The sequence below is a fragment of the Barbatula barbatula genome (assembly GCF_947034865.1).
Source record: "Barbatula barbatula genome assembly, chromosome: 23".
Taxonomy (NCBI): domain Eukaryota; kingdom Metazoa; phylum Chordata; class Actinopteri; order Cypriniformes; family Nemacheilidae; genus Barbatula; species Barbatula barbatula.
Window position 1 is genome coordinate 17,387,171 of NC_136786.1, and position 19,082 is coordinate 17,406,252.

General features: G+C 38.5%; 1 protein-coding gene across 2 annotated transcripts; it reads right to left on the reverse strand.

Annotated features, from left to right (window-relative positions):
• Nucleotides 1–10,456: 10,456 nt before the first annotated feature.
• Nucleotides 10,457–17,600, reverse strand: LOC306911904 (putative ferric-chelate reductase 1). 2 transcript variants are annotated; one of them, XM_079487617.1, is made up of 15 exons: nucleotides 17,235–17,600; nucleotides 16,142–16,275; nucleotides 15,954–16,051; nucleotides 15,758–15,842; nucleotides 15,472–15,651; nucleotides 15,113–15,214; nucleotides 14,891–15,035; nucleotides 14,704–14,814; nucleotides 14,513–14,628; nucleotides 12,618–12,704; nucleotides 12,343–12,434; nucleotides 12,212–12,270; nucleotides 11,990–12,130; nucleotides 11,823–11,848; nucleotides 10,457–11,678 (listed from the first exon to the last, which is right to left on the reverse strand). In XM_079487617.1, the coding sequence occupies exons 1-15, from the start codon at nucleotides 17,434–17,436 to the stop codon at nucleotides 11,589–11,591; spliced, it is 1,668 nt and encodes a 555-aa protein (XP_079343743.1). In that variant the 5' UTR covers nucleotides 17,437–17,600; the 3' UTR covers nucleotides 10,457–11,588. The 2 variants fall into 2 exon arrangements, with proteins under 2 accessions (XP_079343743.1, XP_079343744.1); XM_079487618.1 differs by lacking the exon at nucleotides 14,704–14,814 and having other exon boundaries at nucleotides 10,463–11,678; nucleotides 17,235–17,594.
• Between the last annotated feature and the right edge of the window lie 1,482 nt (nucleotides 17,601–19,082).

The window sequence follows — 19,082 nt, forward strand, 5'->3', positions numbered from 1 at the left end:
GGAACACCTGTTCAATTTATCATCAACCAATCACATGGCTTGCTTCAATGCATTTAGGGGTGTGGTCCTGGTCAACACAATCTCCTGAACTCCATACTGATGTCCGAATGGGAAAGAAAGGTGATTTAAGCAATTTTGAGCGTGGCATGGTTGTTGGTGCCGGACGGGCCGGTCTGAGTATTTCACAATCTGCTCGATTAATGGGGTTTTCACGCACAGCCATTTCTAGGGTTTACAAAGAATGGTGTGAAAAGGGAAAAACATCCAGTATGCGGCAGTCCTGGGGGCGAAAATGCCTCGTTGATGCTTGACGTCAGAGGAGAATGGGCCGACTGATTTTAGCTGATAGAAGAGCAACTTTAGCTGAAATATGCACTCGTTACAACCAAGGTATGCAGCATTTGTTAAGCCACAACACGCACAACCTTGAGGCGGATGGGCTACAGCAGCAGAAGACCCCACCGGGTACCACTCATCTCCACTACAAATAGGAAAAAGAGGCTACAATTTGCACAAGCTCACCAAAATTTGACAGTTGAAGAATGGAAAAATGTTGCCTGGTCTGATGAGTCTCGATTTCTGTTGAGACATTCAGATGGTAGAGTCAGAATTTGGCGTAAACAAAATGAGAACATGGATCCATCATGCCTTGTTACCACTGTGCAGGCTGGTGGTGGTGGTGTAATGGTGTGGGGGATGTTTTCTTGGCACACTTTAGGCCCCTTAGTGCCAATTGGGCTCGAATCATTTCAAAATGGTTTCTTGAACATGACAATGAGTTCACTGTACTAAAATGGTCACCAGATCTCAACCCAATAGAGCATCTTTGGGATGTGGTGGAACGGGAGCCACACAAATCTCCCTCAACTGCAAGATGCTATCCTATCAATATGAGCCAACATTTCTAAAGAATGCTTTCAGCACCTTGTTGAATCAATGCCACGTAGAATTAAGGCAGTTCTGAAGGCGAAAGGGGGTCAAACACAGTATTAGTATGGTGTACCTAATAATCCTTTAGGTGAGTGTATGTATCTGCGTTGACATCCTTACAGTCTTCTTGCTCTTTCTTAACTTTGACAACTTTGTTTTTGAGTTGTTATTTGTTGAAATTCCACATTTCTTTGTAAAATAGCCTTATTCGCTTTTTTATACAAAGCTTTGACAATTCTTACATTACTTTTATATACTTGTTTAATATTTCCAACACCTTTTGATTGATTATAAGAACTTAAACCAATGGCCTATTTATTTCCCTCATCTGAAATGGCTGTTTTGAAAATGTTGTAGTAAATAGTATAGAGAGAGAGAGTGAAAGAGAGAGAGAGAGACAGTTGGCTGAAGATAGCATTTTCCAGATAAGCAGCAAGTATAAAATGCATTGTCATAGATATCCTGTTTCTGTCTATCTGCCCATGTCACAATAAACTTCAGGAGGTCTATATCATCGCTGTCAGCTGGGACTGTCTGCATGTTAACTCATTGACAAGCTCTTATGTCCAGTATTATATGTGTTATACTTTATGTAAATGCATGGCCAAACTATAGTACAAAACTAATGGGTCTACAGATTTGTATTCCTTTGTGATCACATAACATTTCATTCGCCAGACATTATAATTGTATTATTGACATGCATTTGTTAAAAAAACTTTTGAGATTTCCCAATATAGGTGTTCCCTCCATGTCCAGCAAGCACGAGGTGTGATGTTTTAATTTAGAAGGCCGACGTGAGTGAGATTACGGACCAGGGGGTCGTGAGGATAAATGAAACCATCTGTCAGTCATATCCAGAGAATGTTAGGAGCCTAATTATCCGTGTGCTCAATTCTTTATTTATTTTCCTTTTGTTTAAAGGGTTGTTTGAGGATATCTTGGCCGCCGGGATGCAGGAGTTTCCAGGATGCAGCAGATTCACATGACAAGAACTATTTCCACACCGCCTCAGTCATCACCTGGGTTGTGTTTCTTCCATCCCTTGCAACACTGGTATGGAAGCACTGGACGACATCATCAATCACGAATGAATCCCTAGAGAGACCATCAGATGGCATTAGCCTAACCCATCCATTTCACACAGTGGGAGGGGTTTAACTGCAAAGCAGCGCCCCATTCTGAGCTCCCCCTTTCGTGATTGGCTAGAGAAGAGAAAGAGGAAGTCTGAAAATGTGGGCAAGCGCCGGAAGGAAGTGGAGAGTGCGGGATGTTTGGAGCCAATCCCTATCTCTCTTTTCCTTCCTTCGCAATGTTAGTGACTTGGCACAAGTCACTCGGCCCCTCTGAGCTGACAGATGATCAAAGCGCCACACACAAGCCAAATGCTTCGAGAGACTCGGGCATTGCTACATTGCTGCCATTCCAATAATTGGCATCCTTGTCATGACCTGCATTGTGTTGGTAATTTATATTCCGACCCGGCGTGCTACTCATCTGGGGGCTCTTTTATCAACAGTGTGTAGAAAAGAATCTACAATTTTGAAATATAGAAAGTAGAAAAAAATCTGTATTTATCAAACGTGCGTACACGAGTTTTACGCACACCAGTGAGTAATCGTTTTTGATAAATCCCACATGTAATTAACCACCATGCACATTCACGTTCATGGTCATTTGCATTCGGAAACGCACCCAATGAACCATATATGGTGACGAAACCTCCCGTTACAAATCACATGAATGTACTGTGTGCTTTCACTAAACAGATCTTTGAAAAACGCATTCTTTGCGCAATGCCTTTTTTGTTCAAATTAGTTCATAATTATTTATATGAGATTTATTTTGCATAAATTAAAATATTCAGAGTTTTCATTTCTTTTTTGGTGAAATTGCAATGTTATGATTTGGTAAAGCGTTGTAGTAATAGTAAAAGATGTTAAAAAAAATGTATTTATATATTTTTTGTAAAAATGAACCTCTTTTTGTCATTTTTCAGTTTGTTTGAACGCTTTTTATTTGATTTATTTAGTCATATATTGTGCTTTCAATTAAAGAAGGTTTGCCGAGTCATCCTGCAAAGTGAGATCAGCCGTGACACTATTACTACATTTCTTTTGTAGCTTCTCACACCAATTTTACAAATGTCTAGCTTGAACTATGAATGTACTAATTTAGTATTTGCAAATAAAGGACACCGTGGCACTTTCTTTTTGTAGTATCACTGCTCTACCGATACATTTTCTGCGTGAGCATGCTCAGATGTGTGCTTACATTTACATACAATTCTACAAATAATTACACGCGTGATACTGTTCTTACGGACTCAATACGCACATATTTGTGCGTACGCACTTTTAATAAATGAGGCCCGTGGTGACAAAAAGGGCTCTATTATGTATTATGGCCACATGCATCATGAATATATTTCACAAGTAAAAGATCATGGTTGTGATCTTAAATATAAAGGAATATTACATGTTGAACTCTTGATAGCAGGCGTAAATGAAGTCATAAATGACCATGTTGTAAACAATTACAATTGTGTGTACATTTTTCCGATATACTTTAATAGTAAATGTATGAAGACTGTCAAGATATTCTGTTTAGTTAGAATTTGTTAATAAAGAAATTATCGTTCATACATTTTTACTTATCCTTCCCCCATTTGTGTTGTTTTTTTATTTTGTACAACATCATTGTTCTGTCCGCTATAGACCACTTTGGATGGAACAACGTTGGTCCAACACAGGTCCAGAAGAGCATCCCGTTTCCATTTTTCAACACCGCACAAACGTTTGAACAAATTACAACAAACTGAATATTCATAACCAAATCAAAATGTTAAACAAATATCTTTAAGATTTAATAAAAAATAAGAAAATGAAACCGAACGTGCTGCTAGAGATGCTATAAGTTCTAGTAATGTATTTGTTCTGATGGACACAGAAAGATTTTTGGAAGAATGCCTATGACCGGACAGATCTTGCCCCCCAAAGAAGGAAAACATATGGTAGTCAAAACATTTACGTTTATACATTTGGCAGATGCTTTTATCTAATATCATAATTCTATATATTTGTTTCTAAGTATGTGCAATACCCTGGGATTGAACTCACGACCTCAGCATTGATAGTGTGATGCTCTAACCACTGAGCCACGAAAAAGCTACTAAAGCTTAAAAGTGCACTTTGCTGTTTAAAAAATAAACCTACATCAATCCGTCTGGTCATAAGCATTCTTCCAAACATCTTCATAAACAACACCTTCATACAGATTTTGAACAACTCGAAGGTGAGTAAATAAATGATGACCGAATTTTCACTTAAATGCGGTCACAGTCTCAGACTTTCACCACACGATTATCATGGCCAATAGAAAAAACAATGACAATGTGATCACAGCATCTTTTGGAATGTTTTTTTTTGTCACCCCCAATTCTGTTCTGCATATTTTCTCTCAAAAGTCAACACGGAAAATACAATAAACAAGTCAGGACAGGGCAATTTAGCAGCACCAAAGCGAGACTCATAGTTTGAATGAAAAACGAATGGTCCTTCGCTAATATCTAGACAAAATAAGTTACATCTTTATGTACTGGTATTGATCTGCACACACAGAGCCATTGCAGAAATCAATAACAAGGAGACCCCGGGAGAACTGGAGCCAGACATTTCACAAGGTTTAGGATCTGTCATCTGTGCAAGGACAGGAAGAGAGCGCCAGAAGATCAACAGAGAGGAACACATAGCAGGGACAGAAAAAGTCACAGGGGTCACAGATCTGTATTCATGAGCCACAAGGCAAATATCAGAACAGAACTGCACCTGCTGTATAAGCTGAAGGGATACTAAACTCAAAAATGCATTTTTTATTTTTTAATCACACTCATGTCATGCAAAACCTGTATGCACAAAAGATACTTGTTTGTTGGGAGTTGGGTTAACATGACATAACATCATATTTACCGACAGTATTTTACAGTAACTAGTGAAACAGCCAAAGGTCGAGAGTGAAACGAGTGTGTGTAAGAGACCGCAGTGAGGCACAATTTCAATGCTTTCAAATACACTAATGCAATGTGTGACTAACATTGTTTTATTCATGCTTATGAATCATGCGTCTGAATGTATCTCATGAACGGGGTTATGAAAGTGTGGGCTTGTTCACGGTGTCACAGATGGTCGGCACCTTAGAGCACAGGGCAAATGGTGCCAAAAATTTGCTGTCTTATTTTCAGCATGTACGGTGTGGCTTTACCATCAATACCACTCTTGCTTTGAACCCGTCAATTACCCCCGGGCCAAAAAAGGCCATGAGGCGGGGTTCATGTCAAATGCAGGAATTTAATAAGCGTAATGCATCATCGCTACGGCCATGTTAGATAGAGTAGAGCTTCCCAAGCATGCACCACTTCTCTAAAACATAGAATTTATGAAAGGGAAAAAGTGGTGTACGAACCCAGAGATTTTTATCTTTCAGTCAGGCTTCTGGCTTCACGAGTGATGTTTCCACCAGCGGAGAGTCGTGGTTTTAGAGTAACGCTTGTGTGGCTGTTTGGTGGTTGGATTGCAGATCGATTTTGGCCTCACGGCTTCAGGTCCAATAGTATTGTCCCTGCCTTGCCCTAGAACAACAACGAGTGTTGAACAAGTATGGTAGAAATGTAGAATGGCAGATCATTTTAGAGATGTACTCAGGAACAGTGGTGGGACCATCAATCCAACATTCAATAATCTGGCCCTTCGGGAAATGTGTACTTTTATACTTGAAATGCAAACTAAATCGTCTCTTATTTTCTGAAGAATGTGAGAACTTAATTTTGAACAACTCTGATGTTAATAATACCGTGGACTGTGCGTTTAAAACCAAAAATAGTGTCCTCGTTTAAAACCTGTATGACTTTCATCTGTGAAACACAAAAGAAGATATTTTGAGAAATGTCTCGGCGAAGTCATACAGGTTTGAGATCAAACCAGTATCAAAAACGGTCAAAGAATTTTTATCCCAACCCGAAAGAACCCACAGGTTTTGGACAGGACTGTTATTGGTGGATTCACTTAAACGTTCCCTCCATGCCTATATGCTAAATATATAACTATGTGTTAATAATGTTTGCAAATATAAAGTGAAACAAACCGATTTCTTTAAGCGTGTAAAAGCCTGTGTGGCATTTGGTAGCAGCAAAACAGACCTCACTTTTAAAGTAAACAAAACCAAAGTGTTTATTTTAGTTTTAATGGACATTACAACAAGATGATGAGAGATGTTTTTCAAGTGCTAGCTCACCATCCCTAAATTGAGCACCGAGGTGTGTTCTGGTCCGCTCCAGAAGCCTTCATTGTATTCAAGCCAGCTCAGTGTAGGGAGAATACATCACCTGTGTAATCATCACTAATACGCATTAGTTATTTACTGAGAAAAATAACAAAATAAGGCTTGTTTATGCACAACATGTGCATTTATGAAATTAAGAGTACAGTCAACTACTTTCAAACAGTTTCAGAATTGCACAAATGAAAATAGGTGTCATGATTTGTATGAATGGATATTTATAAATATGCATATGTTTGTAATACATTTTATATATAACAATAGTTTACTTTGACTGTCTTTGTATTTGGCCCAGTTGTTCAGCAGCCCTTAATAAAAGAATGCGAGTTCTGCTGAATTTCAATGGCTCCTTCTCTCTCTCTCTCTCTCTCTCTCTCTCTCTCTCTCTCTCTCTCTCTCTCTCTCTCTGATGGGACTACAGGGAATCCCAGAGTTCTGGAAGAGCAGATACTTCAGGTATTCCTTATTGCTTGAGTTGGCAAAAAAGCATCTGAACCATCTAAAAGCTTCATTTCCTTTTAAATCAAACTCTCAAACAGATTAAAGACTGGGGTCCAGGGACCCCCAGGGGGCATTCGGCAGCGTCTAAGGGGTCCCCAGAAAGGTTCAGAGACAAATGACCACGGCAGAATTGTAAAGGTCTACTGAACATTATTACTTTGTCTTTTCCAAGTGTTCATGTTTATTTCTAAGTGTCCATTGTCTTTTTTTCTTTGCTTTGTGCATATTTTTTATCAGAATATTATATTTAATACCGTCATCAAAAAGTATTAACTATATAGGTCAATACAGTAAAATAAATGTCAAATTTTCCTTTCCGGTTTACTCCTTCGACATTTCTCTCACTGCACGTTGTTCTTAGAATATCACACTTATTTATCAAACATTTTTCTTTTTGCATACAAGTATATAGATGGATATATATTTTAGGAAGGAAGTCCTTTACAAAAGGTTATCACATTTGGGGGTCCTTGACAGCATACAGTTTGAAAACCACTGCATTAGATTATCCGTGAAATAAATGAATCATAAAAATGATCACAAGTAAACTTGGAAGAAGATGCTGGTGAGAGATCAATTCAAAAAGTTAGTGGCTTACGGACGTCATAAACAAATGAAGTCTCATTTTATTATTCACCACCATTCCTCTCTTCTGTGTTTTTGAATGCGAGGCTTTAGATGTTTCGACTGTACTGTGAGTTTTATGGATTCTCGATGTGATTTAAATAACTTCTGCTCAGCGGGCGAACATGCACAGATAATATCTATGCTAAAGGAACAGAAACTTGTTTTGAGCAAGAGGAAGTTTCAACATTCATCTCATTTGGGTTTTATTATTTACAGTGTGGGGGTAATAAAAACTATCCATTAAAACAAACGTGTTTTTATGGCACACACGAAGTCTAAAATCTCTTGAATCTTGAGTTGAGCTGAAGTTGACTGTCAAGTATTATTTGTTTCCCTCAAAGTTTGTTTTACTATTCATGAAAGAAGAGAAAGGAGGGTTTGTCTCACAGTGTCGCTTATGTCTTGATTTATCAGCAGTTATGGTTAAGCACACCCAATATTACAGACATTACATCAGATGTAATTTTCTCACCACACTTAGAAAGACTCGAGCTTTGTACCATAACGCCAACTAAAATAACTGAGATAAAAAGCCAAAAGATGAATAATAAAAAAGAGGTTTTCAATAATGCACAAAGAACAAGGTTCAGGTTTTCAATTGCGTTAGAAGACACTAAATTGAATGCAAAGTATAAATGTAAGATATGAGTTTGGTAGAATATCTATCTATGAAGGAATACAAAAGCACTGTAAAAAATATCTGTTTGGTTCTACATCCGTTTGCAGTCTGAATGTTTGAATCATTTAGATGTTTTAAAAAGCAGTAGAGAGGCAGAAAGTCCTGTACTGTACTGCCGTTTCAAGTCAAGATGTTTGTTTGAGGATGAATTAAACATAAGGTTTTGTTTGCAGATATAGTGTTGTTTATATACAGACATCTAGAGAAGAGAGACTCTTCAGTGGTCTCTTTATAAGGTTTAAGATGATTTTTCTTTCAAACTTCTGAGTGTCAAAAGTGGATGAAGTATCAGTCTCCTAAATACTTACTGATTTATATTTATCAGGAATGTAGATAAAATGTATACACGGTGTTCAGTGAAAAAAACACCAGGAAGTAATCTACCACTTAAACACATCACCTACTTAGAGATCTACAATTAGCAACCAAATAAGTCTTTCTATTTTTCAACTTGGTTTCAGTCAAGTAAAATATAGGAAATATGCTGCAGGCATAGCCTATGCAATCCTGTGTCTATTGAGGTCCGGGGGACCCTGCGGCAGTTTTGTTAGGGCTGTTTCTGGATCGCTGGCCCTTCATGCTAATAAGCATTAGTCAGACCATTTCCCCTCATTCATGTGGCAAACTGTCTACATCATCAAGTCTAAAACAAACCAGCAAAAGGGATCACCTGTAAGATGTGATATTCAAAAGAGATCCTGTGCCAAACTTGAACTCATAGCTTGTTCTGGCATTGCAAGGGCTGATCGTTTTACTGTAGTATGGGGAACAATCTTTCAAATGTTAGAAACGCCCAGTTTGTCTTAGGCCAGGCCTGTTCTCCTAAATCCACTGCTGTTCCAGCGTGCCTGCTACTGTTTGTTGAATACACGCGACGTGAACATGTCTAACCTGATCTGGAAAATATCATGAAATTCTCAATTTGGATTGTCTGACCGAGCCCGATTGGATTTAATCCCACAGTATCTAGAGGGCACGCAATACAATTCCAATAGTCAGTTTAGATTTTAAAGGTACAGTGTATGAATTTTAATGGCATCTAGTGGTGAGGTTGCGAAGCACACCACGCTTCCCCCTCCATTCTGAAGCACTACGGTGGCTGACACAGGAGTACGATGTAATCACGTTTATGCTTCTTTCCCATATGAGATGACAAATTTACGAGACACGGTCTGTAGAGAAGTTTGTCCCTTTAGGGCTTCTGTAGAAACAACATGGTGAACTCCATGTAAGGGGACCCGCGGTGTGTGTAGATAGAAAGAGCTCATTCGAAGGTAATGAAAACATAACGCTTCATTATGTGAGGTCTTTATACACCTCTGAATACATAATGTACATATACATAAATTATGTATATTTTCTTGCATTTCCGTCAATAGATCTTGCGAAATATAAATCGCACAGCACCTTCAAGAGCTCATTTAGACCAATTCTCATGTTTTGATGTAAAGTTGTAACTTTCCCTCTCATATATCATGGCAATCTGGTATGCAAGGGAGTAATGGATATCACATTGCGGTAAGCTATATATTTCATACAGTGTTTTGCACTTGAAGGGTCTGTTTGTCTGTTTCAGCTCCAGGTTTTCCAGCAGAACATCAGGAGACCTGTGCTGAACCAGCAGAACAACACGGCACAAGACTGTAAAGATGAAAGCCATGCTGACTTCACACATGCTGCTAAATCAACACCAGAGCAGCACAGCAGTCTGTTTGTTTTAACTGACGCTGTTGTCAGAGACGCTAGACGCTGACATTAACTCTTCACTACTGTGTGTTGTGTTAAAGGATAGTTCAACCAGAAATAAAAAGATGTCATCATTATATCGTGCGATACCTGTATGCGACTCTTTCGTCTGTGGAAAACAAAAGAAGATATTTGGAGAAATGGTTTTGCGTCTACTGTATATAATAGCAGTCAATGGGGTCGAATGGTGTTTGGCTACCAACATTCTTCAAAATATCTTCTTTTTTTTATGGTCTGAAGATGAAAGAAAATCATACAGGTTTGCAATAACATCAGAAAATGTCATTTTCGGTCACCATGAAACGGAAGTTGCGCTTTACTTCTTTCTTTCTTTCTTTCTTTCTTTCTTTCTTTCTTTCTTTCTTTCTTTCTTTCAAATCGTGACATATATCCGAGCGAATCGGCTTCTGAAATTCGACAAAATGTAGGGCGGGGCTTTATTGCCTTTCCCTTTTTGATTGGTTTATTGTAGGTTGGGGATGGAGAGGGGAGTGCTAAAAATGCTTGTCCATTGGACAGTCAGTATAGTCCGACCTCTTTTTGTTCTGACGTCATGTGGTGAAGGGTTGTTGATGAAATGGGTTGGAGATTAATGTTTTTGATTAAAGATTACAAATGCAAATGAATTTTAAACAAATTGTGGTGTGTGCGGATTAATCATTTATTATAAAAACTGCAAAACTGTGTAAAACACTTCGAATTTTCCTGTTTGATTTCATGGTGACAAGACCTAAGCCCCATACAGCCATTTCTTACAATCAGAGAATGACAGAAGTGGATGTGAATGCTGTTTTGTTACTGTAACACTTTCTAGCAATTTGACAGTGTTTAGTATGTATATAAAAACAATAAAGTAATGTGCAGAATTTATCACGTTTCTCATTTTGTGATCATATTTCTGACAGATGGATCTTTAATTAATTAATTAATTAGTTTAACAAAAAAATTTTGTTTATTAGTTCATATCATGTTATTATAGACTTCAGTTCCTTGTACACATAGTTTTGATCATTTTTTGCTGTGAAAACCTTAAAAAACAGTAACACTGCCCTCTAGTGACAGATTTTGTCATGATCGGTTTACAACTTTCTTTTGACAAAATGTTTTCCATTTGACAACGAATATATGATTAATATAACTTTAACACAACTATCTACACATTAAAATGTGTGTTTGAGTGATCCTGGTAAACCTTACAGCGTGTGTGCACATAAAGATGTTATCCCAGCAATTGCTTGACCTTGAAAAGACATATTTTGTGTCCTTGAGAAAAACACCGTATAGATCATACTATTTGATGTTTATTTACAAATGTAAAAATACTGAAAGTTTTCTGTGATGGTACGGTTTCGAATTGGTGTCAGGGAATAGAATACACAGTTTGTGCAGTATAAAAATGGAAAGTCATCATAAAGCACCCAAGTAAATAATGATTTAAAAAAATCTTATTCTTATAATTCTTACATAATTAAAAGTAATAGTTATTACTTCACTGCTTGACAATTTAGTTATACTATTTTAAAAAGGGGAATTTATTTTGGCTGACTATTGTTGTTCACTTCAATATGGTTCTTTCATTGCGGTGCAGAAATTACAGGGATTGTCACTTAAAAGCAAAATGAACTTGATTTACTGCCTTAAAAGCACAGTGATGAAAGAAAATGTAATCCCTGCCTACATAATTCAGATATATATTCATAGTAATACAATGAAACAGAAACAACTAAAAGTCTCAAATCCAGTGAGGTTATTTGTGGCATGTGGATCTGTCTTAAGCTTGGCCTATTCCAACAAGAAGTGCTATCAAGAAGGTCAGGTTTCCCAATAAAAACAGGAGAAGCAAAAACACTTCAGTGCTTATCTGTACACAACAAAAATAAAGAAATATATTACTTAAGACCATGAGATATTACACTGATCTGTATATATGTATTCTACCAAATTATGTACAGTATAAAATATTAAAACTGAATATTAAAAAATGCAAGAGAGACAAAGAGCTTACCGAACCAAGAGAGCACATCTCTGCATCTGAAACAGAATTCACACTTTCTTTAGAAACGTATAACTTCGTAATTCTCCATCTTGCATAATTCTCTATATTTTCATTTCCGAAATGATGCTGATTCTCAACGTGAAGTTTTGCTCAGTAAACATCAGCAGTGTTTTTACCTTTTTTCTTGGAGCGTTTGTGCAAATCTTGAAGAACAAAAATGAGAGCCTCCCAGGCAACAAAACCTCCCATAACCTTCGGCATCCAATTATCTTCCTGAGCTTCTCCGATCAGTTCCAGGCCAGTGAAGATTGCTGCCACTGCAGAGTATAAAAAAGAGACATCAGATTTGTGTTTCGCTTTCTAAACTGATGAAAATGATGTCGCAGATGATAACATACCTGCAAGACCTTTGATAGCCAGAGCGATGAATGAATGAGCCCAGTTGAAGACAAATCTCCTGCAAAGAGGATTATTATGTAAAACATGTCAACTTTCCTTCCCTCATTTGAAAAGAAGAGAATGTTCATACTTTTCATGTTGTGGGTCACAGCGTAGCGCAGCGACCACAGGCTGAATTAAAGTGAGAATCATCACCAAACAGCCCAGGACTGGATGAGCTCCCTAAACACACACACGACACTGAATAACTGCATGTCATACCATCTCAGACAAAGACACATCCAAATATCTATGTTGTTTTACTGGTTTATTTGAATAACTATTATTTATTATAATAATTTAAACGAATGATATTATAAAATATATATATATATATATATAAAAATACTTAATAATTCTGTTTACCCCAGCCCAATCCCTGGCATAAGAAAACACCAGAATAAATGCAATCGCTGTGGCAATAATCGACAGCGACATCATAGTGACGTGAGCCTGTGGAGCAAGGAAACAAAAAACGTCAAATTTGTTACATCACACTATTTACAAAGCTAAACCCTTTATAACGTTGCGCAACAAATGATTAAACTTTAAATAAAACTTGCTTTGTGGTTTGTGTTTATGTACTAAATTGCCAGGTTTTGTAACATATCTAATCTGGTTATACATTCACTAAACATCTACTAATCACTACATAATGTTAAGTAAATGCGTGTTAACTGAAAGTTACGAGAGTTAAATGACCATAAACGGCCTCTTATCTCAACCTGCTTATCTTCACTGATAACAGTCATGTAATGTGCTGTAATGCAGTGTTTCTCAACTCGGCGAAAACACGCGGACCCCTAGTCATCTGTGGCGTTATTGCAGGGGGTCCGTAGAACCCTATAAAAATGCATCGAATTATTATTTTGCATTCAGGGTTTGTAATTAAAACCCACCAGAGGCAGTCGGCTTTTGCAGTCAAATGATTTGTCAAACTGACTGGTTACTTGTGTTCCTAAATTATGTTCATTCATTCACTTGCAGGGACGGTTCATGTCAACCAAATCATTTTTTATGCAGCTTCTGTGCATTTCTGACTGAAACACACCCACCATGCGGCATCATCAGAGAGAGTAGACGGCTCTGTTTGCTTTTGAATTGTCCTCGCAGTACTTTGATGCGAGCCTGTTTTCATTGAAGCACCACGCATTGCCTAAGCTTAAGCTCTTAGCAATAAACAGTACGCCTAATGGCATCAGTTTCACCTTATCGGTTCAACACGCGATCAGAACTTCCAGTGTGTGAAAGTGTGCGTGTTAAACAACAATCATTTGTTTGTTAGATCACTCATCTGTTTCTGACACCGGACCGATTGACATTGGCCTCTGGCCCGATTTCGCGTCAGATTGGTTTTAAGGAATGCGTCAGGTGACGGATTTAACACACTCACATACCAGAGTTCAAAGTCCACTCCTGATAGAAGTTTAAACCTTTTATTTGTATTGACCAATGTATAGCCTTCTATATCACGTTTTGGTAAATCTGATGTTGTTTTCTTGTTTTGAATCATTTTCAACATATATATTAAACATTATATAATGGTTAACCACTACTTATAACGATAACTGATCCCTAATGGTTGGTTTAAGTCCTTGTTGACGCAGTAAAGCGTGTTTATACTGTTGGAGATACTGAAATCTTTTGACCAAGTCATTGTGATTATTGTGTAATTTTAATACAGCTGAAAACCATTATATTGTGACGTGGAATTTTGAATTTTTGGCTTACATATATTGAGATATGATGGGGTCCGGTACTCCAAAAAGGTGGAGAAGCACTGGTGTAATGCAAGGCAGCTGCGACCCCTACGGGGCTTTTTCGGAAGTGCAGGGGTCTACAAATTATTGTTTAATCTTCAACTTCAACAAATATAGTTTGAAACCAAAACTTATTCTTTACGGATTTGTTTAGTCACAACATAAGGGAAACATTTTAATCTTTAAATGAATCTTGTCTAATTTGAGTATTTATTAACACATTTAAAAGGGCAGAAATGAATGCACAATAAACTAACACAAACCACAAAGAAGGTAACAAGTAAAACAAATTAGTCCATTATTGTTAGTCTATGTTAGATGATGCATTTACAAATGTTAACAAATACAACCTTAATATAATATTAAACTCAAGTTACTTTAGGCTGGACATATAATGTAACATACAGTATATGACCGTATTTGAAAGGGAGTCTCTGTCCTGTCTCTATACTCAAGAATTGGCCCTGGGTCTGAATAAAATGAAAGAAGCCAAAAACTCACCAAAAACCAGATATCTTTACCACAAAAGCCATTCCCCTTGCCGACATCCTTTAAATAGCGTGCAATGAGCATACCCAAACTACCAGTGGTCATCCAGGCGATCAGCATCAGGGCACCTGGATTAGAGCAGCACTATCAGGACCACAATCATGATGATGTCACACAAAGTCAGAGTGTCATGATATATTCACCATGAGCTTTAACAATCGCTGGAAATGTTTCAGCCGCGCTCACAACCGCTGGATTCAGTAAATTAACTTTGCTTTGGGTCACAAATGTATTTGTGTGCTGCCGGAGGTTACCTGCAAGTGACAACGCACTCGGTTGAAGCAATACTTGACCCAAAATAAAACACTTGACACTTGTCCATGCACAAACCTTGACTGGAGGGTCCAGCGGCGATCATGAGGAAGTATTCGCTAACAGACACTGCTCTACTTGCTGTACTGATGGGATTTTGAGACGTAAATGAGCAATTGAGAACTCCATTCATCATCGTCGTCTTGATATCAGACACGTTCCCCTGTAAAATCAAGTAGCAAATATGTGGACGAGGATATGAGATAAGTTGTCAAGCAAAAGAGTGGAAGTTAGTATTACCAGTGTGAGAATATTTGGAGAGCTTTTTCCGGTTGAATAGGCATGTTGCACTTGGAGAAGGCCGCTGTTGTCTTTACCACATATGTAGATGTCATCATTGCCCTTGAGTTAAAAACAAAAGGCTTTGAATACAACTGAATATGATACGTCTCATCAATCAAAGAATTCAAAAGATCAAGAAAGCCGCAAAGCAAACTGCCGTCGAAGTTTTGCTGTGGAATATTTCATAAAGCGACTTGATGCTGACAAAGAACGTTTTCAGGACGAGACTTCAGCAGATATGAATCTCCCATTTCATGAGAAACATGCAACACATGCTTGGAAATGTGCATATATCATGCAGTCCACAGTAAATATACCATTTGGTTGTCATCAGAGAATCCAATGGCGACGTATCCCTCACCCGGGCCGAGTATTTCAATCTTCATTTCTGATTGATCGGACGACGTCTGAACCGTCATAGAGTAACAGCTAGTGGTCGGGTCACAGTTGCTCGGTTGAATGAAACAGACTTTGCTTTTCCCACACTCTGTAGGTACCTAAAATGTACAAAATGTAATCAAGACCGAGTAAACAACAACAACAAAAACCGAGAGCCAGACTTTTGATGTATTTCCTATTTGTGTAGGTTTAAGCAGAGCTTACTGTGGGGGTCGACGTGCTGGTAAATGTTATCAAAGAGCTCTTCACACCCACCCAAAACGTTGAGAAATTTTTAACAAAGGTTACGCTGCAACAACAAACCCAAAATATTTTATCACAAAATGCACTGTATAAAAATGTTAAAAACAGTATAGTGTAAACTGTAAAAATGAAAATAATATGAGTGTCAAACGTATACCTGAACTCTATATTGCCAAATTGTCCAGATGCGGGTGCCTTCCATTTAGTTACAAATAAAGTTTTCTCAGAGTCTGATGTGTGAGAAACAGCACTATTCTGAATATAAAATAAAAAATTCATTTATTCAAGACTATTTTTACTCTGTTGAATGCACACCAAACACTGTAATAATGTAATGAAACTCACGTTCACTCCGTTGCAGGTGAGGCCTTGGGCCTCGCTGCCCGTGACAGTAAAAGAGCCGATGGTGCTGGTCATTCCTGTTATACGTGCTTGTAACATAAACCCTTCGAAATCTCCAGAAGTCGCTCGCAGTGTAACTGAGAATAAAGAAAACACAGGTCTGTGAAAATCCAAAAGCAACATACATGAAGTGAAAAAACAAATGGCTGCGAGTGACGACCATTTGTATACCTTTCAGATTACAGACAATGAGACAATATTGAGCATTTGAAAATGAATAGTGTGTCATTACATCTTACAGTGGGGCTATAGGATAGTACAGTATTTTAGGCCTATAGCAAACTATGCTATTCATTGGTGTGCTATAGTATATAGAAAATGTTTGTAAAAGAGACAAATGTATAATATTCTGTTTGGTAGACTGTGTAGTTTGTCTCTCTCTCTCTCTCTCTCTCTCTCTCTCTCTCTCTCTACTGTATATACATACATAAAGCCATGGAAAAAATGAAGAGACCATTTCAAAATGATTTCGTTTTTTTTGTGAAATTGCTTGTGTTTGTGTTTGTGTAAAATTATTATTTTTGTGAACTACAAACAAAATGCATCCCAAATGTGTTTATATTTGCATTTATTAGCAGAAAATGAAGAAACAGGTCAAGTAATTGTAAGAAAGAAAGTTCAGACGATTTTTGATGTGATAACCTTGATTTTCTTACAATCTTGGAAACAAGCGGATTGTGAAAAATAATTTGGGGACTTTCTCTAAATAAATACGACAAATATTACTTTATTGCTTAAAAGTTCATCTCAGCTTGTTTTCTTTGCAGTATTTGTCACAGGTTTGATTTTGTTGAAACCCTACAGTCCACAATACATCAAGAAATACATTTGTATAAAGCGTATTAGACCTTTCAGCCCATGTCAAAAGTTATGAATCTATTTTCCATATTTTACAACAACACTTAAATCAACAAAACTATAAAAAATAATAGCTATAAAACAAATTCTTTGTTGTGAACAAAAAACACATCATAATAGATTTTGGATTCAGCTTTGCGCTCTCTGGTCATTCTCCCAACCAACAGAAACCGCGCACCTGTGATTTCATCGCCCTCTTTGAAGCTGCTCCGGTCCGCGGTGATCGTGTACGGATGTGCGCCGGTTTGAGATGCGATGTTGTGACCCGGTGTCAAAGATCCACACGCACTTTCGACATTTCCATTTTTATACGACTGCGCGATCCCAACACATGCGAACATCACGATCCACAGCAACATCACAGCAGGTGAAATACACATTTAGTAAAATCAAACTACCAATAATCCACGATGCATAGAAAATGAAGAAAGAGCGATGAAACAAACTCTTCGGAGTAAAACCTAATGAATGCGAGTTATTTGTTGTAAGTGTGTTTAGACAGGCGCAGTCCGTTATGATGGACGCTTGAAAGTGGCTCGAGAGTGTAATGTCATGGGGGGCGTGGCTTTACCTACACAGGTGCGCGATCGTAAGAGACGTCATGCGCCACTATATTATGGAAGGTCATGTCTCCGGGTCCACACGCCCTCACTTTCCCACGTGAGAAACACCTGGACACGTTTCCCCCAGGGCGTAAAACACCCAGGAAAATGGCTAAGGAGAATAGGACAATACAGGACAATTACAGGCAACAATAGGTTTGTTTCTGACTATGTGCAATCCCCTGGATCTTAGTATGTCCCGGTGTGTGCAATCTCTGTTGCCATGCACTCAAAAGTACATACTATTACAACATAAAAACAACAGTAACTTATGTAAGGGCAGTATAAGTATGCGTATTGGAATGCAGGGAAAGTGTTTTGATATGATGCGCTTGCGAACATTTGCACATGCGCAGTGGCTGGGGAAACTTGGACGTCTGTCTTTCCCTATTCAGGTAGACGGGACTTAAACGTGGACGTCTGTCTTTCCCTATTCAGGTAGACGGGACTTAAACGTGGACGCGTGTCTTTCCCTATTCAGGTAGACGGGACTTAAACGTGGACGTCTGTCTTTCCCTTTTCAGGTAGACGGGACTTAAACGTGGACGTCTGTCTTTCCCTATTCAAGTAGACGGGACTTAAACGTGGACGCGTGTCTTTCCCTATTCAAGTAGACGGGACTTAAACGTGGACGTCTGTCTTTCCCTATTCAGGTAGACAGGACTTAAACGTGGACGCGTGTCTTTCCCTATTCAGGTAGACGGGACTTAAACGTGGACGTCTGTCTTTCCCTATTCAGGTAGACGGGACTTAAACGTGGACGTCTGTCTTTTCCTATTCAGGTAGACGGGACTTAAACGTGGACGTCTGTCTTTCCCTATTCAGGTAGACGGGACTTAAACGTGGAAGTCTGTCTTTCCCTATTCAGGTAGACGGGACTTAAACGTGGACGTCTGTCTTTCCCTATTCAGGTAGACGGGACTTAAACGTGGACGTCTGTCTTTCCCTATTCAGGTAGACGGGACTTAAACGTGGACGTCTGTCTTTCCCTATTCAGGTAGACGGGACTTAAACGTGGACGTCTGTCTTTCCCTATTCAGGTAGACGGGACTTAAACGTGGACGTCTGTCTTTCCCTATTCAGGTAGACGGGACTTAAACGTGGACGTCTGTCTTTCCCTATTCAGGTAGACGGGACTTAAAAGTGGACGTCTGTCTTTCCCTATTCAGGTAGACGGGACTTAAACGTGGACGTCTGTCTTTCCCTATTCAGGTAGACGGGACTTAAACGTGGACGTCTGTCTTTCCCTATTCAGGTAGACGGGACTTAAACGTGGACGTCTGTCTTTCCCTATTCAGGTAGACGGGACTTAAACGTGGACGTCTGTCTTTCCCTATTCAGGTAGACGGGACTTAAACGTGGACGTCTGTCTTTCCCTATTCAGGTAGACGGGACTTAAACGTGGACGTCTGTCTTTCCCTATT

What these genes read in the sequence shown, in the direction of transcription:
- LOC306911904 (XM_079487617.1), bottom strand. Translation starts at nt 17,436, where the DNA reads ATGTGTATTTCACCTGCTGTGATGTTGCTGTGGATCGTGATGTTCGCA. An exon ending in TCACCTGCAACGGAGTGAAC is followed by an intron (nt 16,052 to 16,141) that starts GTGAGTTTCATT and finishes TTTTATATTCAG; the next exon opens with AATAGTGCTGTTTCTCACAC. An exon ending in GTAAAGATATCTGGTTTTTG is followed by an intron (nt 12,705 to 14,512) that starts GTGAGTTTTTGG and finishes CTTGCTCCACAG; the next exon opens with GCTCACGTCACTATGATGTC.